We start from the raw sequence: 27,176 nt of genomic DNA on the forward strand, positions 1-27,176 counted from the left end.
AGCACTCAGAGCATCGAAGTGTTTTATGCAAATGTTATCTCTTAATGCACCTGCCCCAACAGTCATCATCCTGTTTGGTAAGTAGGCATAAGGATCAAGCTGAATCCATACTAAAAAATAGTTTGAAGGGTTATTTTTGCTTGAACCAGGAGTGAACTGAAACCATTATTCTGAAGTGTTTGTGAAGCCTATGCTGGGCTCAATTTTTTTTAAAAAAAGCTTTTTAGGTCCCTACATAAAACCACACCAAAAATTCACATAAACAAGCTAAAAGTAGACTCAGTGAGAGTCTACACAAACAGGAAATATTTGTGCTTAAGTCAGAGTTTGCTGTCACTAATGCTTTACCAAACTGTCAAGGCTGGAAATGGTGCCTCAAATCCTAGACCTGTAATTCTGGGTGAGGAATTTTATGCTGAGCAAGACAAGCAAGGCAACACATTTAAAAACCCAACATATTAATAGTCCATTTATTTAAACAAAAGAGTCTTCTACTGTATGGAGGTTACAAGAGAGATTAAAACAAAATGGATGAAAATTAATTGTCAGAAACATATATCTTTGCAGAGATATGCTCCTACTGAAAAAGGATCAAGCCTTTATACCTGTTTACATGTCTCCTAGAAGGCAAATAAAGATATAAACCATATCTCTCTGTCTCACATGCTCTTTCACACACTCTCTCAAGTTATAGGAAATGACATCAAGCCACTGAGCACAAACCTAATTCCAGAGTACACAATGATTCACACGTTGATGTGGTTTTATGAGTATTGACAATGTGAAAAGTTAGATCCAGCTCTGCACCTAAAACTACCAGCCCTGGTAGATGGGAGAGCTTCTGGTTAATCTCTCATCACTGCTAGTGTTACCTTCAGACAACATGCTTATAGCCTCATCAGTCTGCTGGCTGTCAGTTGTCGATATCTTCTTTGAATCATGGACGTTGCTTTGGTAGTTCACTGGTGAGGGATAGGCATTTTCCCCCGCAGTTGACGAGGACATAGATTCCCAGGGTATTTCTCTTTTTCGCCATTTCAGGTCCACTCTCCATCCTGTCCACCCATAGAAAGCTAATGTGAAAAGAAAGCCTTGCATCGGATTAAGAACCCCCTAGGAAAGAGAAGTACAACAGGAATTACACCAGCAAGGCTTCATTTTGAGCTCCAGCAAAATGCTTTGTATGTATTAACAACTTCCCTTCCAATGAGCAATTGCTTTAAAATATGCTATTTACATGCAAATAAAAATGTATGTTTTGACCATTGCAGACACAAACAAATCAAAGTAAAATACTATGATCTGTTGTTCCAAAATGGCTGAGGCCACCCCAGAGAACCAAGCACCAAATGACTTTTTAGCATGAATTTTAGCCAGTCAATCCCCTGGTGCATTTTTAACTTTCCTCACAAACTCTAGACTTTTTTATTCATGAAAGCAAATATATTTTTCATTAGAAACCAAGTCAAATACATAAGCATAGGCACTAGCATACACAGACAAGCATTTTAAATCAGCAGGAATTGATCTGTCTGGAATTCCTTTAGATTCTGGAGCCAGTGAAAATGTCCATCAAAGCAGGACAGTAAAATGGGGAGAAGCACTAAAAAAGAAAACTCTGAGTGATCTCCAAAAAACTTTGCCTGTTCCCAGTGCCATGGGATGCTTAGCAAGTTAATGGCTTTAGCTGCTTCCATCTTTCTCACAGGAAAAGAGGAAATTATTTTTACGGCCAATTTAAAAAATAGTTCAGTTCCTAGACTTGACCTCTTGCTCTCTAGGTGAGCAAGAGCAAGGTCCCTGTCACATGAATGTGTTCACTCCTTCTCAGAAGAGAACATTGTTGTATCACTTAATCCTTCAATATCAAACTGCTCAAGGGCTTAACTATACAAAGGATGCTCAGGCCTTACAGCTATTTAGCAGCTCCAGAATAAATTTTCTTAGAAAAGGAATATGCAACATCACCTCTGAAAAATCCCTTGTCAAATATTCTAATAGGAGAAAAGAGGGTAAGGTACAATAACAGAGCAGCATCTTACAGCTATTTTTGGTGCCTTGTTTCCAAGATTTTTCATCTATTTGTCCCCAAATAATGACCAGAAGGTCAAGATATAAGATGTAACTATTCTTTAAAATTAAAAAAACCCCACCTTAGTTGCAAACAGAGAATTACCATAAAATGCTCATTTAATGGGGAAACCTTCAGGAATCGTGAGCTAAAACTTTGCAGCTTACATTTTTGCAGAGATTAGCAAGGTTAGGCTAGAAATCATTGTAGTGGTCTGTTCTGGATCCTAAAATGGGTAGTCATTACTCACAAAGAGAATGCATACTCCAGCAAATGGGAGAAAAAGTTGGTCCCTAGTACACCTTTGTCAAAGTGTCTATGAGAAATGCGCTCCCAAGTGACTGCTCATTCCTTTCTCTTACTTAATGATTTTTTTCCTTGATTTTCAGAGTGTTTATATCCCCCAAAATTATAAACCACATACTATACTGTTCCACCAGTCCTATAACAGTGATTTCTAAGACTAAGCAATGTCACTTCTGACCTACCATTATAATCCATGTGATCAGTGCAGCACTTCTGATGTTTTTCAGGGGCATTTCATTGATATCTGGCTGCATTTCGAGATAGAACAAAAGGGTCTCATTGATAATATTGGATGACCAGCTATTGGAGGAGCAAAGAAGAAAAAGACAGTTAAATATATCTATGTACACGTAAAATATGCTTTACCTTCAAATTATACAAATTAAGATCACTAATAAGGACAGTAAGATTTTTTTAATCATAGAATCATTAAGGTTGGAAAAGATCCCTAAGATCATCAAGTTCAACACAGCTGGACTTGTTAAATCTCAATCTAAAGGAACTAGTAGCTTTCTGAGACCATGATCAAAAACCAGACACCTACCTACTAGCCCAGGCCTAGACAAAGAAGTCAAAATAAGAAAAAAACCCCAAACAAACGGAACCTGATAATTTGAACTTGCTGCAGAACAGTGACAATAAATTACAGAATAAAACTGAGATGAAAAGCAACTGTGATCCATAATGGGAACATCATTCATGCTGACTTTTTTCGCTGATGCCTTGAAAGAGTTGTGCTCACAGGTAAGGAAACCAAATATATGCACATGTTGTTGTAAAAGGCCTTAGGAATTCCAGCTGGAGTTGGAATTTCAGGGTTAGATTACAGCAAACTTTCAAAATGTCCATAAAAAAAACTACAAAGCAATACCAAAGTTGACTTTAAAACCCTTGAAAATGCTATTAATTTTTTTGAATAAAGGTAATACTTGTTTCCAAATAAGGATGAGGATAATCAAGCCTTATTATGTGAAAGAAACTGAGTGTGTTCTACACTAAATAAAGGTTATAGCAAGTGGCTGTAATTTCCTATGACTTCTAAACATTTAGACCAGCATTTCTTTTTTAGTTCTACTGCAGCTTCAGAAAATAAATCATCAGCATCCATATCATACTTTCCAAAGGGTTTTATGCATGTGCTTCCCCCAATTATATTTTTATCCCAGTGTAAAACTTCCTGCTCTTCCCTCCCAAATCTGTAGGCATCTCTTCTACCCTGTGTTGCCCCAACCTGCTGTCTTTGACTAAGTCATTTCAGATTTGACTTCTGGGACAGAAGGAAATCTTCCCTAAGCTTCTGAGAGGGGACTGCCTCAGTCTTTCCATCCAGTAACCTTTGAGAGAGGTTTTTACACTCTAAAGTTTATGTTTTATGAGAACAAAATCCTAAACCAGAGCTGTGATTTTGTTTGGGTTTTTTTCAATAGGAAAAGCCAGAATGAGACATAATGGAAATAAACAAATGTCCCCAGAGTGTCCATAGGAAATTGGCCTTTTCTTTCATGCTTGCTCCCAGATCATCAAGCTGGCCACCATTCCTTAGGTTGCAATGCACTTCTGTGGTGCCTCTGGGCTCTTTCTTTCCACAGCCCTGGAAGCTTGACTAAATCTCTGCTCCTCATTATTTCAGCAATTTCCAGGAAGCCATGCTGCAGGATCCTTTGCTGCTGTCTCTGTCTCCTTTCTCTGCTGGCTACCCCACCCTTCACATTGGAAACTTCATTCCCAAGCCAAGCAGACTCAGTTATTCCCTAAGAAAAGATAATCATGTCCCCTCAGAGCACTCCAGCAGCCAAGAGAAGATAAAAAAGGCAGCCTCTCTTCCTGATCAGCCTTTTAAAGCAATGTAACATGCATTAATACACCTGTGTATAAAAAAGTTTAGTTGTAGAGACTGTAAGTTTGGCCAAGTCATTTCACTACTCCAGGACCACTTTCTGCTGCCTCACTCCTCTCCTCCCTGTCCTACTGCCTCTTTCCTATCCTACCTTGAAGTACCATTTTCATGAAGCAAGATGGAATACTAAAAAAAAAATAAAATTAAATAATCAGAAATTTCACACACAATCATACGGAGATTTCTGGCATATAACCTTGTATTTCCAGTAGATATCCAAGTTCTTTTCAGGCATTTGGGAACTGCAGAATACAGAGGTTGCAGCATTACATAATCATAGTCAGAGCCATGAAGCCAGTCTTAGAAGCATATTTATTGTAGGTTTTCAGTGATGTGTTTGGCGACAAGAGGCTCTGAGAAATCTTGATTACAGAAAGCCATCTATCAGCCCTCAGTGCTGGGGAGCTGCTGTACCACACAGCTTCAGTCTATCCCCAACCTATTGGGAGTTTTTTGCTATTGTTTCTTGGTGCTTTTGTTTTTCTGATGGTTAAACATTTTATCATTTCCTCACAGCTTTGTGATGTTACAGGAATGATTCATTGCCGTTGTGAACTAGTTTAGAACTGCTTCTTCCTTATACACCTTCCCTTCCAAGCATAAAGACAAAAAAATGAAGCAAATGATCAGGCTTTACTCTTGTCCCATACCCTCTCCATCTGGGAAAAAGGCAGTTTAAAGCAAAACAATCCACCTCTTACCAAATAACAAATACCAGCATAATTTTGAAGAAGCGCATCTGGATCTCTGTTCCCAGACGTCTTTCATTCTCCGTGTAAATCCCTTGTCTTCCTTTCAGTAAGGAGGCAACTGGAAAGCATACAATTATGTTCATTAATATACATGTATCTTGTTAGTTTAGGCACAAGAATCCAGAAGACAGATGCCTGTAAAGAGGGAACTGCTGTCTCCCGCAGCAGTTCAGAAGCTGGAAGGACCATCATAAAGGAATCTCACATACAGCCTAATACTAAAGGAAAATAATTACACACATTTGGATTCATAAAACGAGTGATGTCCCACGAGTTGGTTTTTCTTCTCTCAATCCCCCTGAATATATTAAATAGTATAGTCAACATACTTTAATTTTACAACAAAAGGTAGTGCATACAACTTCTATATAATGTGTGGTATAATTACATACTTACTATGTGATGTTCAGACTAAAATAGAATAGATTCTATCCTATTATGCACATTATTTTTCACCATGTCATTGATAAAGCATTATCTACACCTCTGAAACTTGAAGATGAAATGTCAGAAAAAATAGTTATGCCACATGCTGTTCAGATATCACAAGGAATATACAAACACACAAACCAATATACTCTATGTATTTTCCCATAAAAAGGGCAAGTTTTTACCGGAACAACTTCTTAAAAGAACAACTGTTCCTTTGAAAATCAGGATTACTGAGAGACACAGGATAGATGGGGTGAAGACTAAACTGAGAAGACTAGATCTTTTCCTGCTGTTTTTGTATAATAAATGTGTAGATATATTCAGATACTGCAAATATCTAGAACTGATCATATTACATGCAAAGAATGCATTGAATCTGTAGCTTTTATTCAGTCTCATTTCTTCCAACCACTGGATAATAAATTAAACTGGAACTTCAAGATCCCATCTGAGTTGTGTACAATTCCTATTTGTTTCATAATCTCAGAATCAGAAGTGACAAAATTCTGATCACATTTTATTACATTTTTAGCTCAAGGGCTGCCAAGAAGTTAAATCAACTCTCAGATCTCGCCAATGTTATCTTTAAACCAGAATAAATTACATTCCAAAGTCCAGGTTGGTACCAAAACTACATTAGAGTTTAGCATCCACTATACATCGTCTCAGATGCTTTAAATCAAGTAACACAGAAATACTTTCACCAATCTACAGCAGGTGTTTATAACAGAACAGGTTGAGTATGTCATCAGAGTGTGTCTCTAGGGCAAATTCCCCATCAAGATGCTATCTTCATTTCAATAGGCAGCTCCTTCCCACCCTTTGCTGTATCTTTATGATTTATTGAGAAGCTGTCCCACATCACTGAATACAAAGACATGACTTTCTACAGTATTGCTTTGTTGCTAAATAACACATATTGATTGATGTTGGCCAGTAGGAACATACCTGCTGATACTGTCCTCCTAAACAGGATTGGGTTGACCACCAGCACTAGCAGGAGTGGGGCATAGGTTGTGACGTAATGTGGGATTGCATGTTCCAAGCCATTTTCACAGCTGAGAAGAAATCATTAAAAGCTTATGCATTTTTTCCCCACAGTTGACAGTTCTGGCTATTCTATATCACCTTTAACTTAAAAAAAAAAATAAAAAGGAATGAAGCAAACAGATGCAAACCTTATAATTCATAGACCTTCATCATCAGTTCATATTGGACATAAAGCTGATTTATAACATGTACTGTCTGTGCATTTTTTCTCAAATTTAAAGGAAAGTTAAAACCAGGAGTGGGAGAACAGTAGGCTCACAGCAGAAGCTGTATCACAGCCCTGAAGCATGCCCAAGTACCTGTATTGCCTGGCATTTTTCTTCTGGGCCCCCTGAAACCCAGGGAGGTATTTCCAGCATACTCATTGACTCAGTAGGACATGCTTGTCAGAGATCAAAAAGCCCAGGTTTTGGATGTCTGTCCGTAAAGTTGACCAAACGACATTCAAGTGACAGAGAATGCTACAATTTTGCAGTCTGTTCCCAGAGTTCTGCTTACCTGGAGATAGAAGGGTAATAAAGCAGCGCAATCCCCTCCATGCAGAGCAGCACTGCAAGGCCCCACGTCATCATGTGGTACAGCACAATTGTACTGCAAGCACCAAATGGGACAGGCACAATTAAAGATATTAGACCTTACACGATCCATGTTGCAAGGTAAAAATAGGACCCTCACTGAAAAAGAGCTTTACAGATAGGAAATTATGCAGAACAACATTGGCATTACATTAAATTAAGGAAAGCAGGTGTAGCGGGGGGGGTGGTCCTTCAGAAAAAGAATGAGCAAAGCAAAGTTGTTCAGGCTTGCACATAAAGGTCCTGTCCCCTCCAGCCTGTAGGGTGGAGGGTCAGGACTTCTTCCCTTCCCTTTATCCATAAGGAATCCCTGCATCTTTCATTTCTCCTGCAGAGAGCAAATTAGCAGATTAAAATTTAGGAATGGAGTTGAACAGTCAAATAAAACACTCATGTAATTTGAAGAGAACTATGTTTAATTTTCAGAGTTGGATACTGCTCCTGTCTTAGGGAGATTCATATCTGTATGTGTAGAAAGTCTTTTGTTGTTTACTCTGATCTTAAGCACAAATACACATGATTTTTTTGCGTAACAGGGAAGGGGGAAGGAAGCAGGTCCCAGATGTTTCAGACTAGAACTATGGGACTTTACAAAATCAGGTTTATCCTCAACAATCTGAAATTAACTCAAAAAGCCCCATTTTGGTAACATTTGCCATAAGAACCATATCTTCTGTACCTGATTGCTAAGTATCCTCTGGGAACAGAAGCACATAATCCAAAATTTAGCAGTAGCAACTGAAGGTTATTTTGTTCTTTAAATAACCAACTTAGAGACATCATATATTTTCTGTCTGGCATTAAAGCATGGTATTTTCCAAAGGGTTCAGGTTCTTCTGTCATAGGCATTGCAGAAAAATATATTGTAAAGTTCCTCAGAACTTTACAAGTGTGATCAGAAGGGAAATAATGACCACCCTGAGAAGTGGATAAAATAGAAACTCCGAGAAAAGTTTAAAAAATGGGAAATGAACTATATGAAATTCAGCACTTTCCCCCTCTCAATTTTTCATTTTCAAGACAACACTTTTTTTGCTGCAAGAATCAATTTCATGTACAGAACAGGGACCAAATAGTCATCTCACTGCCACAAAATTTATAGACCACAATTTGCTCCATATTTTTCCAAAGGTCAAATGAGTTCAGTTACATTTAAATTTAGGTTGGATGTAAATAAACATCTGAGCACTACCCTGGCAATTTAAGTACTTAGAACAACACTCATCTCTATCATTACCTGGTAACCATATGAACATCAGATAGTTGTACAAACTTCACTTATACCCTTAGATAGCTGCAAACACAGACATACAGTGTTGGAAGGAAAATAACAAATTCAGAGCTTTAGCTCTGGTACCTCAGTCCAGCTGATCTTCTCACCACCAAGTAAGAATCAACAGCATAGCAAAACAACCACCAGAAGCCAGCACTATATAACAGCTGGATCCACATCTGGAGGGGAAAAATGCCAAATATCACAGCTGCTTCTCGAGTACCACTGGGGCAGGGGAGGGACTTTGGCCTGGTGAGTTGTTCTTCAAATGTGTGTATTTTCCAGACAAGATTATAAAGTATGAAATCTTACTCAAAATCACAGGAACAGCATTGTTGTAGCCTATGGGTCAAGTCACAGGTAAATTGAGCAGTGTTTGCTTTCACAGCTTATTTTGTAGTTTAGAAAACCTGTTATTTACCTCTCCATTCCTAACCTCAGTGTCGTAAGTGAAGCCCAGAGAAATTTATAGTGAGGATGTTTTAATTTTAGGTTAAATTCTTAAGTGTTTCTCAGCAGCTGAGACATGAAAATATAACTGAGGTCAGTTATAACTACAGTGTGCCTACGCATTCTGGGTTCTGCACGTGAGAGGTATTTTCTCAGTGCACAAGGACCTGATTCAAGGAACGGTTATCAAGAAAAAAAAGGTCATTAATGAGAAAATCACTCACCCTCTGGAAAAATATCCATACTGAATTCCCTGACTGATTTCTTCAATAAAAATCCAAAAGAAACAGGTTCAAGTCAAGTTAAATTCAACAGCATTCTTGAGCTGACCTTATGAATTTTACCCATGAGTTTGTATAAGATAAGTGACCTTTCTTTGCCGCTGTTTATAAATTCCACATTTCTTCCCCATAGGAGCTGGCTCTTTGTAATAGTCTGGAACTGTTTAATATTCAGATTACCTTCCCTCCAAGACATCTTTCAGTTCTTATCTGAATATCCTTTATCACAGCTCCATAGCGGCATCATTTTACATCTGGAAACCAACATGCTTTTTATTGAGCCAGATGTCAGTAAATAGAGATCAACCATTCCATCCTCTGAAAGGCAAATCAAGCAGGGAAATATTTCCTTTCACCATGGGTGTAGACCCTACCTCTACTCATTCGTGGCACGAATTATTCAGCATTTAATTCAAACACCATGACATTTTCCTAGTGCACAGGAGCAAAAAAAAAAAATTCCAGTCTTCCTTCTAATGCACTTTACCCATGGCACTGAGCATGTAACTTCATCTGTATGTTTACATATTTGCTGCAGTGGAAAAATGCACAATTTACTATATGTACACACACATATACAAAAATAAACTGCAAGGATTTAAAAAAAATCCAACATAGACAAGACTGTCTCCAAAAACAATATAAATCAGATATAACCAAAATCTTCATATGCTATTTTACTTTTTAGCAAAATGACACATTTTGCTACAGTGCCTAAGAGAGAACCCCTCTGCAAACCATTTAAAGAAGATGTGTAACAGCCTCACTATTTGGAGTTTGTATTGGCTTGTGGTTAAGTGAAATAAAACAGTGGTACTAAAAGAAAAATAAAATAGAATTGGAAACTTTTTATTAACTCACATGAGAATATGTATGGGAAAGTGAGTGGAAGGAGGGTTATTTTTGATTCCAATATAATTAAATCTAAATTTAAAGTGACTCAAATTACAGCATTTTACTAGAGTCCAAGAAGGGGAAAATAAAAATTATGGTAGACTGCTATGCTACTCACCACCTAACCTGAGATTCAAATGAAAAACAAGTAGTCTGCATACAGTATCTTGTCACCATTGAAAAATACTATTTTTTGTGTTAAGGGCAAGAAAGTGAAATTTAAAACATGAGGAAACACATGTTTTGAATAGGACATTCTTGCTACAAGATATTGAAGGTGTTGGTTTCTTCTTCCTTGAAGAAAAAAAATCAGCATTTGCATCTAATAAGCAAAACTTAAGGATGTATGACAGAATTGAGAATCAATAGGTGCATACAATTTATATTTGTGTACGTGGCATAAAACTGTCATGTTTGAAATTGCCATTATATAGGTATACAAGGCATAGTGAGTTCAAGTTGGCACATATTGTTCTATTTAAAAAGTACTGAATAATTTTCTTTACATGCAGCATATCCCCTTCTACATTGTACACTTCGAATTGCAAATCTAATACTATTACTGCTCATGCATTCATTCATTGGGCACCCTATCTGTTGAATTTGGGTAAAGTGATGATCTGTCTTATCTGTCATTCTCCGTGTTTTGGTAAAAAATGTGACCTTTATTCTTGTATAGTAAACTCAAATTATATGTCTCAGTATTATGATAGTAAAATTTGGAACTGAGTTTTAATCTGTACTTTTGGAATGCATTTACATTTTCTTATTCTTGCGTTTTAATCCAGAAGATACTTAATTCGACTTGTCCAGATGCATTCACTGAATGCCCATATAAGCAGCAATCTGAGGTGTAATCCTACATGGCAGGGACAGACCTTCTGCCAGCAGCTTTGCAGCTTTGAGTATATTTATCTTTAAGTTCCTCTGTGTCTAAAACACACATGCTCATGCCACAAAGGCTAATTTGAGCTACCCAAGTTGCTGGTTTCAGGAGGTCCCCACTGCCACCACACAGGCTGTAGTTTCTGACAGAGAAAGTGGGAAAATAATCTCATGCTGCCAGTGCAACAGAGCCACTGGGGTATTAGTGCCAGCAGTGGTTCACAGCCCTTTCAGGATTGCTTATACCCTTATGGCTCTATATTCCTGACTTTAGTACAGGTATGTCCTCCACTACCCTGGCAATCCTGCAATGAGTGAATACTAAAAAACTCTTGGGATCCCTTTGACCTGTGCTGCCCTACATCCTCACAGGCACCATGCAGCATCGTGTAGCACCCTGCCCGTCCTGATACAGACTCTCAGAGGAAGGCAAGAACGCACATGCAGGGGTGTGGCAGAGGCTGAAACCACCATATCCAGGCTCTGACTCACAGCCGCATTTCCTTTTGGACACAGTAGTTTGCCTTTCAGACTCCCCACGTGGAGGGATTGTTAACTGGGAGGAGGAGAAAGGGGGGATGACCTCTGTACCTACCGCGCTCCCCACGCAGAAAGTGGAAGGCCACACATCAGTCCCGTTCGCCACAGAAATGTTAGCTATGAAGCCTGGGAAGCCTAGCCATACACTTGACCTAAAGATCATACCTAAGGAAAAAAAAAGTATTAATGCTTTGAATCTGCTGGTGTGATTTGAATCACATGCTTTCCCCTGGCCACATATTTCACATCGCAGCCCAGATTTTGTGCGTCTCCCGGAAGGCGACGGCTGCAGAGGAGCACAGTAGGGACAACTGTGTTATTTAAATGTCAGTGTAATCATTCAGGGAAAAGTAGCCCCAAGAGTCGGAAGCTGCTGGGACTTGCAACGTTATGTAGATTAAAATCTCACTTACTTACAGATGGTCTCACACACTTCCTTAAAATAAACTGGGTAGCAGTTAACAGATTGACATAAAACAGTCACTAACTATTACAATTTTACCAGCATATATTCATACACTGATATTCACTTCTCTATAATCCCTCATTGCACAAAAAAGTTATTTCCCACTTTTTGCTGCCTTCATTTTTACAAGCAACTGTTTTCCTCTCTGTCACAGGACTGAACCAAAACAGGGCTTCAGAATTAGGAGAGAACACTACCCTTTTTAAAAATAAACTTAGAGTTTGTTAGTGAGGTTTTCTGGGTTTGCTTGAAATAAAGCACCAACATAGAACAAAACCCACCAGGTTTCCCACCAAGAATGAACTATTCCCCACCCACCAAAGTGAGTCTAATACAAAGACCATACCGGATAACTAGTTTGAGTTTGTCAATGAAAGAGAAAGGGAAAAAAACAACTTTGCTGGCCTCATCTGACTAAAAGGACCTTTTCCAGGCAAATGCACATATGTATTTTCCATATCCCTCTTTCTTTATTTCCCCCTATAATGTTTGTTTTAGTATTGGTACTTACTAGGCACTGTGAGAGAACAGCATAAGAGGTATGAAAGGGGAAAAGACCTGAAACACACAGACACACACACAACCCCCACTCCGAGGAGCAAGAGAGACAAAACAGCACTACTTCTATTACCTAATGTGAAGGAAAAAATGCTACTGCAGAAACAAAGTTGTCCTGTATTTTCATGTGTCATGGTAATTTATACCCAATTGGCAGTAAACGATTGATGGGACAGCTTAAGACACACTAGTTTCATTTTGACTCATGTATTTTGTTTTATTCTCTGCTGTTCTATTCCTCCAACCTATCACCCAGGGGCTGGACAGCAGGTTATCCTTGATAAGGGAGCTTCACTTGCATTTCAAAAGCCTGTGTCCAGCTGCAATTCAAACTCACATGCTGTCAATGGGATGTGCCCAGAGAAGCGGCTGGCACATGAACAAGAGGTACACTTGGTCTGAGAGGATTTAAAGACATAGAGGACAGTGGTTTTCAAATGTAGTCTAGTCGTAAGGACTGGCTAAGTGTTTGATGTCAGCTTAGTTTTCAGTGTGCTGCATCACCTCCACTTTTATGCCTTACTCTGAGGACCAGTCACTATTCTGAATTTTAATTTGTGTTAAAGCATAGATTTTGGTGTAGATTTGTCAAGTGCTTTCACTTCTAAAGTATAACTACTGAACAAGAACTTTCTCCCCAAAGGCCTATTATTTTCTGATCTCACCTAGCCTAAATCTTTCTGTGAACACATATAGTATGTTTTCCTCAGAAATCTCTGCTATCCATTCACCAGTTTCATTTGTCTATGGTACCTCAGGGCAACAAGAACCTGCTACAGCAATGGCAAGGGACATCAAATGGGCACTTACCTAAACCTCCAAGGATGTCACAAATGGAGATAAGGAGAAGGATGGTGGAAGAGGAGGAGGCTTTGGGCATCTTCCGTGGGCTCTGCCCTTTCTTTGGCAGAAGCTGCAGGATGGTCAGCATCAGACTGATGGAGGCACTGCCAATGCAAACTCCACAGAAGACTTGAGGCTGGAAGTTCATCACTAGCTGTGTAGCTGCATCCCTGTTAGGGCAGCAGTAGGTTTCTAACCTTGGAGAAGCCATGAAATGTCCAGCTGGTGGAGGGGCCCCAGGAGCAGAAGAAAATACTGTTGCTTCCCCAAGGCAGCATTTACTTTTTCTTCACCCTCCCCATTAGTCCTTGGTGGTGAGAATCACGCGATTGATGGATCATGTGCTGCTGCTGCTGCTGCTAGAAGTAAATCCCCCCAAGCTGCCTCTCTCAGCCTCTCCTAGCAAGGAGATCAGATCCAAACAAGAAAACACAGTGTAATCTGAAACATGCCCCATGCTTGCTCAGAGCCATTGGCAACAGTTCACTCGCATATTTCTGTTTGCACAGTATGTGATACAGGAAGACTTAAATTCGTCAGAGCATTGAAGATAGTTTAAAATAAATAAGGATGCAGATACCGAAGTAAAAGCATTAGATTTTAATTGTGTTTCTCTTTAGCCCCATCCCACACAGCACCCTTTAATTACTGCAAATTAATTGAAAAGATGAGTCTGGATACAAGCAGCCCTGGTCTTTACAGGGAGGAATAGGTATACAAATCCACATCCAAACCAAAATCTTAGTTTCAGTGATCCAACCCACCCACCTCCGTAAATAAAATTAGAAACATACCCTATCACTACAGAAAGAGATTGCAATTGGGAAAAAATATTAACCTCATCCTATTTAAACCACAAGCACAAAAAATCCTCTCTTTAGTCTGTACTGTCTGCATTGGATCAGCTTGACATGGAGAATTCCAGGACTTAGAATTTCTCAATAATATTTTTCTCTTTTCTTTTTTTTTTCCTTTTTTAATTTGGTAAGGGTTTTATATGAAAACAGGATTTTGATCTTCAACATTTGTTTTTACTTTATAAGCTAGACAATATCTTTTAAGATGGGTCCTGTTAAACACAGCAGCAAATACTCACAATTATAAACACAAAAAGTAATTCTCCCCTCTTAGCTAAGCTTCACTTAGCTAAGCTGATACTCCCTGTATCAGCCCTCACCCTTCCAGAAAACTTGTTTAAAGGAACGCATTCAGGATATACAGGAGGGAGCACTGCCAACAGACTTGAAGTCAACAGCTTGTTTAAGAACATAGTCATGGATTTTATAATTAGTCCCTATAAGAACAATTTACCTAACCTTTTATTTCTTTTTTTTCCCCACTGGTCCAGCTTATTATTTTAGCAAAAACTATGAAGGACTAGTGAACAACGGTGGGATGTTTTGTGTATAGGGCTTATAAACACAGAGATTTCAGCCAGTGTGTCTGCCCTCAGTAGAGAAAACAGCCACTAGACCTGGGTAAAATGGTACCTGCTGCGTTCTTCATTAGGGAAAATACCTTTTACACTTGATCCGAGCAAAAGAACAACCCCCCCCAAGCTCATCAGCCTGCTGACTGCTGCTGGGGGCTGTGCAGCCTCCCGGTGCCAGACAGAGGGAAGAGGGCTTGGGTGGCAGCTGGAGCTGAAGCTGCCAGACCTGATGTGTGTCCACCCAGCCTGTTCCAGGAGACTCCCCAGTGCTCTGCCCTGGCTACGACACTCAAAGAGCAGGATGTTAGCTTGCAAATTCAAACTCCTACACACGGATGTCCATTCATCAGCAAGGTGTCTGAACTCCCATTATAGTCAACTGAGGTCTTAGGCAGCCAAGCTTACAGTCTAGACTTTGTCTAGAGAGCTGTTTAGCTCTTCTGAAAATAAATGCACAGGGTGAGCTGAGTAGGCTCCAGTGACCATACTGGGAACTCGGGCATCCACATCATCAAAGACTGTGAAACCCAGGCATCTGAGCTGAATGTTTTTGCTGGATGTTTTTGCTCCTTTACAGCATAAAGAGATTTCCCTTCTCCACAGATGAGGACAGATGAGTGACCTGAATGTTGCAATCCTATTTTTTGTTGCTACTATGTATACAAAAATATATTGGAGACAGCAAGGTTGCAAAATCAGATTGTCCTGCTCCAGGTTGTCAATACAAGGCTCTGTTGTCAGTACAAGTTTGGGACTTTATTCCACCTCTGCTAGCGCAGCGGTGCATGGGGTTGCCACATTTCTGTCAAGATACTGCGTTGAAATCTACCTGGCTACTAAAGAGACACAGAGACAGATTATTAGTTAAAATAAAGCCATTATATGCCATATATACAATTCAAATACATATAAATTAGAATAAATTATGTTTGCTCTCATTTGAAGGTAAATTACATTGCTTGGCTTATACTTTAAACAGCAAAACTTTAAATTATTAGACAGAAACGGAAACTGTTGAATAGAAGCCTTTCATTTCCACTATCAGGTTCTACAATTGTTCCCCTCACTATTTCTGTTGCTATTTTCCTTCCTTCAAAAATCTGAAAAGCATGTCAAGTTGTTATCCTGATTGTTTGTTCTGGCTTACAGATTGGAATGTTTTGTGTGTTTTGCTTTTTTTGCTTATCATTTGTTTTCATTGATCTTCACTGTGATCTTCTAGTTTGCCCATATGGATTTACCACTTATTATTTTTTCTCCCTGCCTTTTTTTCAGCCACTTTGAAACTACTTTCATTCCTCAACTGTACTCTAATACTCTGGAGACTAATTTTTTTATCATTCTCTTCATTATTCTCCACCGTTTTGCCAGCTGTGCACCCTACTTGTATTGCTTTACTTCTCTGAGTGAAGGATTGGTTTTTAACCTCTTCTTCTGGGTCCCTTACCTCCTCTAATCTCTCAGGATTTGATTACACAGTTACTTGCAGAGGGAGTAAGTGGTTTTTATTGGGAGCAAAGCATATGACCTCTAGCATACCTAATGCAAAATAGAAATCAAAGTGACTCATAGATTAATGGATACTTGCCATGATACAAGTAGAGGTGTCTAAAACATGCCAACATTTGAGGCTGAATGGGAGATGGATCTGCCAAACTAATGAACCACCCATTTTCTCAGCTGGTAAGATCTAGCTAGTCTCTGGTTCTTCTTGCTGGTGTTGAAGTATAAAAAGTTAGAACAGTCAAAGAAATTCAAAGCTGGTTTTGCAGTCTTACACTTGAGATTAAACTTTCTTCTTGTGGTTATGAAAATAAGAGGATAAAAGCTGGGGACAAAGACAAAGGAAACAGAAAAGTAGTGAAAGAAAGTAAGAGAATCGTTATTTTGCCTTGTTAAGGACCATTATATATTATTCAATAAAACATACAGCATTCTACAGGTCCTGATTCTCTCTGAAATTATTGACACAGTTCCCACTTCTGCCAGTGGTACGAAACAGACCCATGAATATGGTATTGCCTCATTTCTGCACCAAGGCAGGATCTCAGCTAAGCAAACGGTGTAGCTTGGAAACAACCATTAGCACACATACAAGAAACATTAAAAAAAAAACCAAAACAAACAAAACCCCAAACAAACCAACAAACCCCTGGAATTGCAAATACCATTCAATCACACTCACAGCATAAGTACAACACTAAAAATTCCAGTCCTGGTTTTGGACATTGGCAAGAGTGTGCTCAAGAATGAGAACAATACTGTGCTCTTTGCAAGGAGAACATGTGTGTACTCCATACTTTTAGAAATAACCTACTCACTCTCTCCTTGGATCCAGGACATAATGTTTCATCCCTGTCCATGTTCATCATTAAGATGAAACACTGGCTTCTAAGGGAAAGCAAGGACAGGCATGCATTTCTGTCGTTAATGTTTCTGTGTGTTTATGGCTTATGTTTGAGTGTGCAGCTATACATCTCAATCACTGTTTTAATTAAATCTGGGACTACAGCACTGGTTTAGAAAGGACAAGGAAATTTGTGGCTATAGAGACAGAGGATAGTTTATTTTTGTTTATATGTATAGTTCAATGCATGAATTAACAGCTCCCAATGAAGATCTTAGCTACTTTACAAATGTAAAAGCTATATTTGTCAATGGTTCATGATCTCATTGTCTTTTACACATCACCTGACATAACATTTCCCAAACTGAAGAAAGCTAGGTCTGTCTCCAAGCTAAATGGATGCAGTTATGATCTCCCCAACAGATCCTGAAATATGTTCTTAAAAGCCTTGACATACAAATCTTCTATATGCTTTAGCACCATTCTTCATTTTATCTACATAGACTTCCTGCAATTAGATTTAATTTGGAAGAAACTATATGTCCTTTCCATAATCAGCAGTACTGATTTTTAAAAGTAATTTTAAAACTGTTTTTCACTTAATGTATAACTGAAACTAATGGGGAAATTCATACCCCATTATTTCTATTTCAAGTTTTATGTAAAATTAGGAAGGGATATTGGAACACCAGTGATATTCAAAGCGTAATATCTGTCATTATTATAACAGCTACAGACTCCATTAAAAAGAACTGGAAGAAAAACATGCATCAATTCCCATCCTTCAGTGATTAAAAAATAATTATAGAATTGTATATTATTATTTTACATTTAAAGATGGTGAATATTAATTTTAAAAGTATGAGAATTAATATCTCATTTGCATAAAAATAATAATGTTGAAGTTCTTTTTGTTTTCTCTAAGAATAAAAATATAAATACATAAAATGAGTGTGCATTTGAACAGCTCAATAATTGTGTGTATTTGACTGATGCAATCATGTTACACAGATTTTATTGATTTATTATATACCTTCTCCAGGGAAATGTTACCTTACCTGGTTTTTGTGAAGAAACATACAAATATTAGTTATTGAAACTGTGCCTCCAATGCATTTAAATTAGTAAACAAGATTTAAACAGATGAAGTACAAAATAACTGAGTGGAAAAATGTATCCATAAAACTCAAGAAAATTATTTTTGCTTAGGGATTGGAAGAACAGAATCCCAGATTCTCCATGCCAATGCTGAGAATACTACAGTCTTCCAACCCGTATTAAGAAAAATTTTTGTGGCCACATTTCTGGACAAATTCCACTCTTAATCACTGTCATTGTTACAATATTTCACAGAATAAAAATATACCTCTGTTTCAGCACACGTGTAATAAAGAGACCTTGTCCCGCACCTACACAGACTACATGAGACAGAATTTGAATAGGAGCTGAATAATGAAAAAGACTGTGAATGAAGTAATATTCTCTCTCACACACTGTGATACTGAAAATTGGATATTAATGTTCATAAGCATGTAGATGGTACCCTGATCTACAAGATGTTGAATGTTTATCCTGCTCTCAGTATCTTCCAAAGGAATCCTGGGCCCCACCACTTCTGCATTGTCTTTGAGAGGTTACATTAGTTGGTTCCCTCAAGAGAAATTACGTAGGATACTCTTATATCCTTGTTATGATTGCTATACTGTGCAATCTTTTTAGATTACATCTCCCAACACCCAGCAGTTATGTTTTCAGAGCCCATTAGCACTAAAACCTCAGTTCTCAGATCAGTCTATGTAACCAAATCGAAATATATTACAGCACTAACTTCACAGCTCTTACAATGCAAGAACTCTCCAAGACTCTATTAATTAAATTGCTAAAAATGTCAATGTACCATGGCCAATTAGATGGCCTTGTTGAATGCTGTAACCACGTATCAAAGGGAATTCTGACAAAGTGCACAGTCCAGGTCCAGACCACAGACACCAGCCAATATCCCCTCTTTGAAATCCCATGAGCATCACTGGGTTTTTTTCCTCTGCAGTGGTTGCATGGTCAGCAGTCAGCCCTGCAGCAACTTGGGACTGGGTGAAGGAAAGTTGCAACCTTCTATTCCACAGATTGTTGTCTTGTAGTTTCTGAAATGAGCAGATAGCTCAAAAGTATGGCTTAGCTGCTTCAGGGAATCAAGAGGAAATGCAGTAATAACAGCAGAAACATTACAGTGCGGAAGGAGTTGGGATCGACTCTTTCGACTTTTCTTTGAAATCATGATTAAAGATCAGGATTTCATTGTCAGGCATGGACTTCGCGTTCCAGGGTGGACAAAGCAATGAGCATCCAATGTAGTTTACTGGATATACCCTTCAGCTGAGCAACATGGCTACACTCACTATATATTTATATCACAGCTTGGCTACATCAGCTACTCCTATTAGTCAACTTCCTGGGAGCACAACTCCAAGAAATTGTTTGGTCCTAAAACTGCTTCAGAAAATGCAATCTTCTGAAAGTAATCCTCTGTGTGAGCTTCAATACTAACAATGCTTCACTTGCATGAGTCTGCTTTACGCAAAATTCAGGCTAAGGAAGCAGTACCTTCCACAGCCTTATTCTTTCTAAGCCAAACACAAGACAGGAAAAGCTAACCTGAATGTTGCACTTCTCATTTGTATGGCTTGGTAGGATTCCCTCAAATATCCTATCAACTGCTAACTGTTCTGGTAGCAGAACTGAGAGGAGACCACACCTATACATTTAGTATAAAGAGGCACAGCACTCCGTGGGGATGTGACACACACAGAAAGAACTTCTGTCCCCTGGACTTCTGGGCATGCTCAAAACAGCCTTACATCTGCCCACAGATGTAATATCACCACATTCATGTAATACAATAAGTCTGGCACTGCTGGACCATAGCCTGTTGAGCATATCTGATGCTTTAGGGCAAAATGCTATGGCACTGCAAAAAATAAAGAACATTTACTTCATGCCTTATGCATGCTTAGATGGGCTCTCACAGGTGCTACATCGTATGACCTTCACCTGGACATAGTTCATTTTCTGTGTAACCAAGCTGAGAGTAGAAAGGTCATTTGTAATGAAGAAATGCTGTCTGTTTATAGAAAGCACTGGGACATTTATTTATACATGGCTGATAGGCAGAAAAAGGAAGGTCTGCTTGGGGCTAGCAGCAAATGAAGACAAAGTCCAAGTGAAAAATAACAGATTACAAGGCTTTTGTCTGCTCTCATGCATACTCTGGCCTTTTGCTATTTATCTACCCTTTTAAAAGCCTTCACAGCGTTCTCTGCAAAAGAGCATTTGAAACCTTCCCTTTGGCATTTTCCCTGACCATGCCTGCTCCAGTGACCATCTTCATCAAGTACAGAATTTAGACGTAACAGGCTGTGATATCAGAGTTTAAATGCATTAGAGACTTTTGTTAGCCTTTGAGGCTATGTCCCTCATGTAATTAAAATGGTCCAGCAACTGTTTTACAGCACACGAGGGCAAGTGGCACAGCACAGTTTGTACAGAGAATGTTATCGTGTAACGTGTTATCAAAGAAGATAGACAATGAAAAACACTCCCTAATGTCCCATAATCAGACACACAGCAGCAAGAATAAATATTACAAATGATGCTTCGCTGAAATGATGGAACTTTATGAAGAAAAAAATCCTAGGTTAATGAAGCTGAAGTGCACATAGATATGATCAAATACAGCTATATAGTGAATATATATACATATATATGTACATATATATGTATATCCATATACTGCTGGACTCTCTTCCACAACTAAAAAGAGTGGCTTCATCCATACTATCTTGTAGTAACAGTCACTGGACCACATTATCCCCCAAACTGTGTTCAAGCATTGCCTAGTTAGCCTGCTGCTGCTGAAACAGTGTGGACAGTCATGTACTGGTGCTTCAACCTGTGTGCTCTCACAACCCCAGCTTTTTGGTTCCTTTGTAAAGTAGTCATCTGAGATGTTGTGATACAATTTGATAAAAGGCCCTAGCATAGGAACTGGAAAAGGAACAAGTGTACAGATAGCAGAGGAACAATGACCCAAAACAGGACTTAACATGTGCCTGGACTTGACTACAAGCTGAAAACCACAACCCTGGGGAAAACTAGTTACCTATTCACCTTCTCTTGTTAGCCTGTATGTTATCTTCTGACTCTGCAACCACATAAGGAGTTGCTATCGACCTTTTTTTTGACTTTCAATCTTGTTTTCATGCAACATTGTGAAAATAATAAATCCTGCAGTGGACGACAGATTACAGGAGTCTGTGTTGGACTCATTGCTTTTTTCTTGTCTACAGGTCTAATAGGTCTCAGGATCTGAGCCAAGAATATTATTGTTGGCAAACCATTGTATTTTTTCTCTTTGTCAGTCATAGCTGCAGTTTGTTCCACAGTGCATGCTCTCATCCTCATGAAATTGCTCTGAAGTACAAAGCATATGTGCTGTGGGAATAAGTAAGAATTGAACAAAGTTTGAATTGAAATCATCATGGGAGATAGAAATATCAGGGCATCATATGAAATGCTATTCTTTCACAAATTTCAGCTTTATAAAAAGCCCTAGGTAAAAAACACAGAGGATTTTTTTTTTTGGTTATAAAGAACTGAAGAACTCAATATATATTTGAGTTATATATATCTGAAAGGTTGAGAACTTCTAAGGCTTTTTCCAGCACTAATTATGTGCTGATGAAGCCTTATTTGCAATACAGGAGAAACAAGATACACTTGGGAAAGGTTTTTAAAGTGCCTAAATCATAGAGGAGACATCCTGCTGGAGCTTTTCAACATGTTATTTTTCATTCTGGTAAAGTAGGTAATTTGTTGAAATCAAAGTGTTTTGCAGAAGAGCATGATTAGGCTGAATTCATCAGAAGCAGCATGGCAGGTTTCCAAAGGAAAGCCTTTTGGTTTCCAGATATGCCAGGATGTCTGTCGTTGGGCTGCTACCCAACCTGTTTCTCCAGGTTCTCAGGACTTTCAGACTACACAATGGACTGTCAGCAGCTTGCCAGACCTTGAACTACTTGATCAAAAAATCCATCCACTTCTGTTACAGGAACTTCTTATCACTATTTCAGTTGTTTTGGTCTTTGTGATGATAATTTTCAAAGACATTAGGGTTTGAAACAGGAAGGAGCTGGAAGCCACTGTGCAGCTAGAAAGCTACAGTCTAATAACTATCAATGAAACATGGTGATATGAATTGCATGACTGGAGGGCTGCCATCAATGGCTATAAGCAGATCAGAAGGGACAGGCAAGGAAGAAGTATTAAATATTACAAAGAAATTCTTTACTCTGAGGGTGGTGAGACACTGGAACAGGTTGTACAGAAAAGCTGTGGATGCCCCATCATTGGAAGTCTTCAAGGCCAGGTTAGATGGAGCTTTAAGCAAGTTGATCTAGTGAAAAATGTCCCTGCCAATGGGACATTGGACTAAACGATCTTTTAAGGTCCCTTCCAACCCAAACCATTCTATGATTCTATATTTCACTGTATGCTTTGCTAATTGTACCATAAACACTTTATAGGATTAACTTTTGCTCCACCTACATGTGCATGCATGCCCTATAGCTTTTCACAGTAATATTAGATTGCTGTGCCAGTGAGCTATCTGGGAATAAGATATGCAAGTCCATAACTCCTACTTTGTGACTAATTTCTCTCCTGAGTTCTGGCAGTAATCTCACTGGATTCACAGTATTGTCACAAAACTGTAGCCTTCAGAAAATATTTCTTTTTAATTTTTTCTTTTTCATTGTAGAGATCACACACTGTAGAGAGCACTGGCAGCTAAAACAATATGCCTTCAGCAACTATGTCAGCTGGTTACATAGAAGATGATGCCTTGGTACAGTTATAAAATAGATAGGTTATTTTGGCAGATACCACTAAGGATGTGTACAAATCTGCTCTACTCCTGTGCTGGAGCTGATAGAGCAGAACATGGGCAGTGGATCAGCTGTTCAGTTTCAGCATCTTAACTTAAATTGTCCAGGAACTATGCATGCTCCAGGGCATCAATTTTTAATTTCATATGGATGAGGCAGAGGCACTTTGTCTCTTCACTAACCTGTTGATGTTTGGTGGTTAGCTCCAGGAAAGGAGTAGTAACAAAGAGTGGGAGGTTGTAAAGGCTTACCTCACCTCAGTTCTTTACTCTGTAACTATGAGTCAAAAGCCTCTCTTTCTCTCAAATTTCTCAGCTGCTGGGAAAAAAAAAAAAAGCCCTGCTGACACTGAGAGGTCCAACACAGTGAATGGTTTCAAGTAAAAAAGCCTATTCCAGAGCCATCCGGCAGGTATCCTGTGCAATTCAGTGCAAAGTGCCTCAAGGAAAAGATATGTGGTGTACAACCACAAGGGTGAAGCAGGTTGTACCTCAACATCACACTGTGCCTGACACTGTTTAAATAAAATCCTGCCATAAAGTAATTTATTCACAGTTTTGGTAATACCAATGACTAAGTAGAGAGGAGGTATGCAATATGAGCAACAGAAAGAATGGAAGCCGGGTAAGTTCTGTGGAACAAAATTTCACTTGAAGTTGTTAATCAAGCTTCAAGTACCAAGGTAGGAAGACAGACGAAGTACTGTGAAAAGAGTTCAGTTTTTACAAGGCGGGGATTCACAAACTGGGTATGTGGGAACCATCCCTTAATAAAGTCTGATATCTCCTTCTCCATTGCAGGAGAAGGCATTTGGGTAACTTTTGTGTATCACTGTGAAGTATCTTTGGCATGTTTTTACAGAAGGGGATCCCTTTTACACCACATTGATCACAGCTGCATCATTTTCTGTCCTTAATGTGAAAAAGTGTGTTACTTCCTCTGATATATTCATGGCATCCTGATGTATCTTGCATTTCTACCTTCTATTGCAAACTTCTGTGTACTCAGAAAACATTTGACAAGCTGAGGATTTGGTCACTGAGGCTTTTGTTAAACAAATACAGTTATCATTGGTTCTCTTATCACAGAAATGAAAAGTAATATTTTAGACCACATTCACTAAATCCTTTGTTCTTTATTTGAAACCTTGTGAAAGCTGGTGAAGCTGCAGAAATTCAAGTAATAAAATTATCACAATATTATAAGAAGAGCAAAAGTACAAGGCTCCAGCTGGGTTCTGAACAAGCTTCAACTCTCACAGAGAGGCAGGATATAAAAGATATGGAGAGAAATTTGACCAATACGACAAAAGAGAATTCCTGTCTTGCTTTGACTTGTCAAACTTACGTGAATGAGGAATTTTACATAGTGGTCTCTTCATTTTCCATTGGTAACATCAAAAGAGAAAAGGTAAAAAAAGGTGTCATTCAAGATAAAGAAGTCTGATTTCTGAACTGTCAGTCACAAGCTGAGGATCTGCTTGATGATTGTGTCAGACTATCAGGGTGTAAGCACACCTGAAACTTAGCTACAAACTTGTTCTGAGGTCTCTCTTAACCGTGAGTGCGAAAGCTTTCAGATATTCTTTCTTTAGGCAACTGCTTTCCCAAGAGCTACATGTCCTCATCTTCCACTGGTGTAATTACAGTATCAGTTTGACAGTTTTAAAAGGATGATGATTCCTGGCTCTAGATTTTCCATTTTTAAAATCTGTGCTCAGATTTCTTCATCGTTCTCCAATACTGAACTTTTAAGACCAAATCTAAAAGCCAAACAGTAACATAAATCTTGAATTTCTTATGTACAACAAAATGTTCAAAATGAAGAAGAATTAATGTTTTGAAGTTGAAAAAGGGGACACGAACAGGGAAAGCGTTTTTGGAAGCAGAGTTTGCTCTTCTCATTAGTGATGTAAGCTATTTTATTTCCATTTCATTTCAATCAGCATATTTGGCAATACGCTAAAGTTCAAATTGTTATTCTGGGTCTTTCTTCTATTACCACGCTTACAAAAACCAAATTGTATACTGCAGCTCTTTAAAACTTCCAGCTATAGGTTACTGAGTATACATTGCTGTGCAGACAAACTGGTATGTCTTACACAAACATAACTGTAGACTTTGTCTCAGATTCTAAGAACAACTGGAGACAGGCCATTGAGTAAACCACTTGTATTTCTACTTGTCTATATGACAGAAAATAATTAGAGAAGAAATCTGACTGAGGATCTGCAAGTCATTAGAGGCCTCAAACAACTTGATGCAATATCTAGGTTTGGTAAAAGGTTTGTGTTTAGCAGGATTCATAGAAGGATGTGTAGGTGCCCTCTCCACTGTTCCTTCTACCCCTTAATCATACCAATGGCGTATTTTTCTTGTTTCTAAATGTCGTTCTAAATCTGCTGCTGTGATTGATGATTCAGATGCTCTCAATCCTGAAACCAGGAGATCTAATACTCTCTTTAAGTATTAGAGAAACACCCTGTAGGTAATGTTGGAAGTACTGTAGAAACAAATTGCTTTGGTGCAAGACAGGAGAGTTTCAGGAGAACAAACCAGCTGAAACAGGAGTTAGGGGATCACACTACATAATTAGAATGGCATAATGGTCACTTTCCAAAAGCAAAATATGTGAAGTGTCACATCAACGTACAAAACCTTGAAATCCCACTGCATATACCAGGAATCTCTGAGACAGCTTGGCACAGGAGAAAGTCCCTTGAGGTTCACTAGTCTTTCAGAAACTAAAATAGAGATTTCCCTATGTCTTAGATCAAGCAGTACTTCATCTGCTTGGTCATGAAATGCCGGAGGATTGTGTGCTGGCACACAAGTACTCCAGGCCAAGTCTGGTCCTGATTTAAGGCACTGAAGCCTCCTATAAAGTGACGCAAATGAGCTGAGAGGATTGAAAGAAATAAGCATTTTACTCCCAGCCCCACCTCTAACTCAGTGTTGGTATCGGGCAACCCTAAAACTTATTTCCTATCCATAAAATAAGATTTGCGTGAAGATTAGCACTTCCAGTTCTGCCTCGCACTCTGCCATCAAAACTTTTTTGAGTCTCGGACTCCAAACCTCTTCCCCGTTGGCTGCCTTTGCTGTAGGCTTCACCTGTCTTTCCCACCGCTCCAACCCGGCACCAAGCCCGTATCGGCCGCGGTCCTGACCCCGGAGGCCTGGGCCAGGCGGTGGTGCGGGGCTGTCGCTAGAGGGGCTCGAAGGGAGAGCCCGACCCGCGACCGCGGGGCCCCTCCGCCCCACAGGTGGTGGAGGCAGCGCGGGGCGGGGGGTGTGGCCGGCAGGGGCGGGCAGAAAGCGCCTCCCTCCCTCAGCTGCTCTCTGACTGCCCCCAGCGCTGCCCGGTTTCCCCCTGCTCAACCCTCCCCGAGCACCGCGGCGAGACGGGAAGAGCCGTCCCCCTCTCTGCTCCTTACGCCGGCCTCCCGCCGCCTGGCACCGCGAAGGCGGGGCGTCCCTGGCCTGGAGGGGGCGGCCACAGGCGCCGGCTGCCCTTTCCCCCGCCCTCCACCTGCTCGCCGCTTTTGTTTGGGAAGAGGGGTGTGGGGGAGGCGCGGCCGCCCCTGCGTGTGGCGAGGCGGGGGTAGCCCGGGCACGGCTCCGGGGCGGCTCGGGGCTCACGGACCTTGTCACCGCCGCCTTTGTCTGCCGGTCGGTCCGAGATTGCTCCCCCCTCGCCCTGCATCTGCTCCTCCTCGGCCTGGGGATCGCGCTGTGGGGCTGCCGCTCCCGGGGAGGGGCGAGTAGACGGAACGCGGGTTTCACCCTCTTTTCGGGGCGAGAGGGAGGCGGAGGCGCCTCTCCCCGCCCGGCACACCGCGCTGCTCGGCGGCGTTTGCCCCGCCGCCAAGTTGCCACAAGTTGGAGCCGCCCCCCCGCCGCCGGGCTCTGGCCTCGGCGTGAGACAATACCGCGGGCTGCGGGGAGGAGGAGGAGGAGGAGGAGGGGGGCGGGCGGAGCAGCCCTCGCTCGCCGCCGATGGGGCCGGGCCGGCCGGCGCTGCGGGGCGGGTAGGTGGCTCGGCGGGGGCCGCCGGCAGGCGCGCACCGGGGAGCGGCCGGCAGAGAAGAGCCAGCCCCGGCCGCAAACGGCGCTCCATGGAGGACGCGGGGCTGCGGGACGGGCGGGAGCGGCTGGCCGGCGGCGACCTGCGGCTCGGCGCCGT

At 40.3% G+C, this 27,176-nt stretch overlaps 1 protein-coding gene across 3 annotated transcripts; it reads right to left on the reverse strand.

The window, feature by feature from the left end:
- Positions 1–470: 470 nt before the first annotated feature.
- On the reverse strand, positions 471–26,880 carry GPR143 (G protein-coupled receptor 143). 3 transcript variants are annotated; one of them, XM_017812281.1, is made up of 9 exons: positions 26,637–26,880; positions 13,241–13,672; positions 11,462–11,571; positions 8,441–8,535; positions 7,007–7,099; positions 6,407–6,516; positions 4,976–5,084; positions 2,560–2,677; positions 471–1,113 (listed from the first exon to the last, which is right to left on the reverse strand). In XM_017812281.1, exons 2-9 carry the CDS (start codon positions 13,482–13,484, stop codon positions 814–816), a joined length of 1,179 nt encoding a protein of 392 aa, XP_017667770.1. In that variant the 5' UTR covers positions 13,485–13,672; positions 26,637–26,880; the 3' UTR covers positions 471–813. The 3 variants fall into 3 exon arrangements, with proteins under 3 accessions (XP_017667770.1, XP_017667769.1, XP_017667768.1); XM_017812280.1 differs by having other exon boundaries at positions 13,241–15,538; XM_017812279.1 differs by lacking the exon at positions 26,637–26,880 and having other exon boundaries at positions 13,241–17,589.
- Positions 26,881–27,176: the final 296 nt, after the last annotated feature.

This window comes from Lepidothrix coronata, unplaced genomic scaffold, assembly GCF_001604755.1.
Source record: "Lepidothrix coronata isolate B3197 unplaced genomic scaffold, Lepidothrix_coronata-1.0 Scaffold35, whole genome shotgun sequence".
NCBI classification, from domain to species: domain Eukaryota; kingdom Metazoa; phylum Chordata; class Aves; order Passeriformes; family Pipridae; genus Lepidothrix; species Lepidothrix coronata.

Excerpts from the sequence above, each read along its gene's own strand:
- GPR143 (XM_017812281.1), bottom strand. The coding sequence starts at position 13,484 with ATGGCTTCTCCAAGGTTAGAAACCTACTGCTGCCCTAACAGGGATGCA. Across the intron at positions 11,572-13,240 it reads TGACATCCTTGGAGGTTTAG|GTATGATCTTTAGGTCAAGT; the intron begins GTAAGTGCCCAT and ends TTTTTTCCTTAG. Across the intron at positions 8,536-11,461 it reads CTTTCTGCGTGGGGAGCGCG|ATGTGGATCCAGCTGTTATA; the intron begins GTAGGTACAGAG and ends TTTCCCCTCCAG.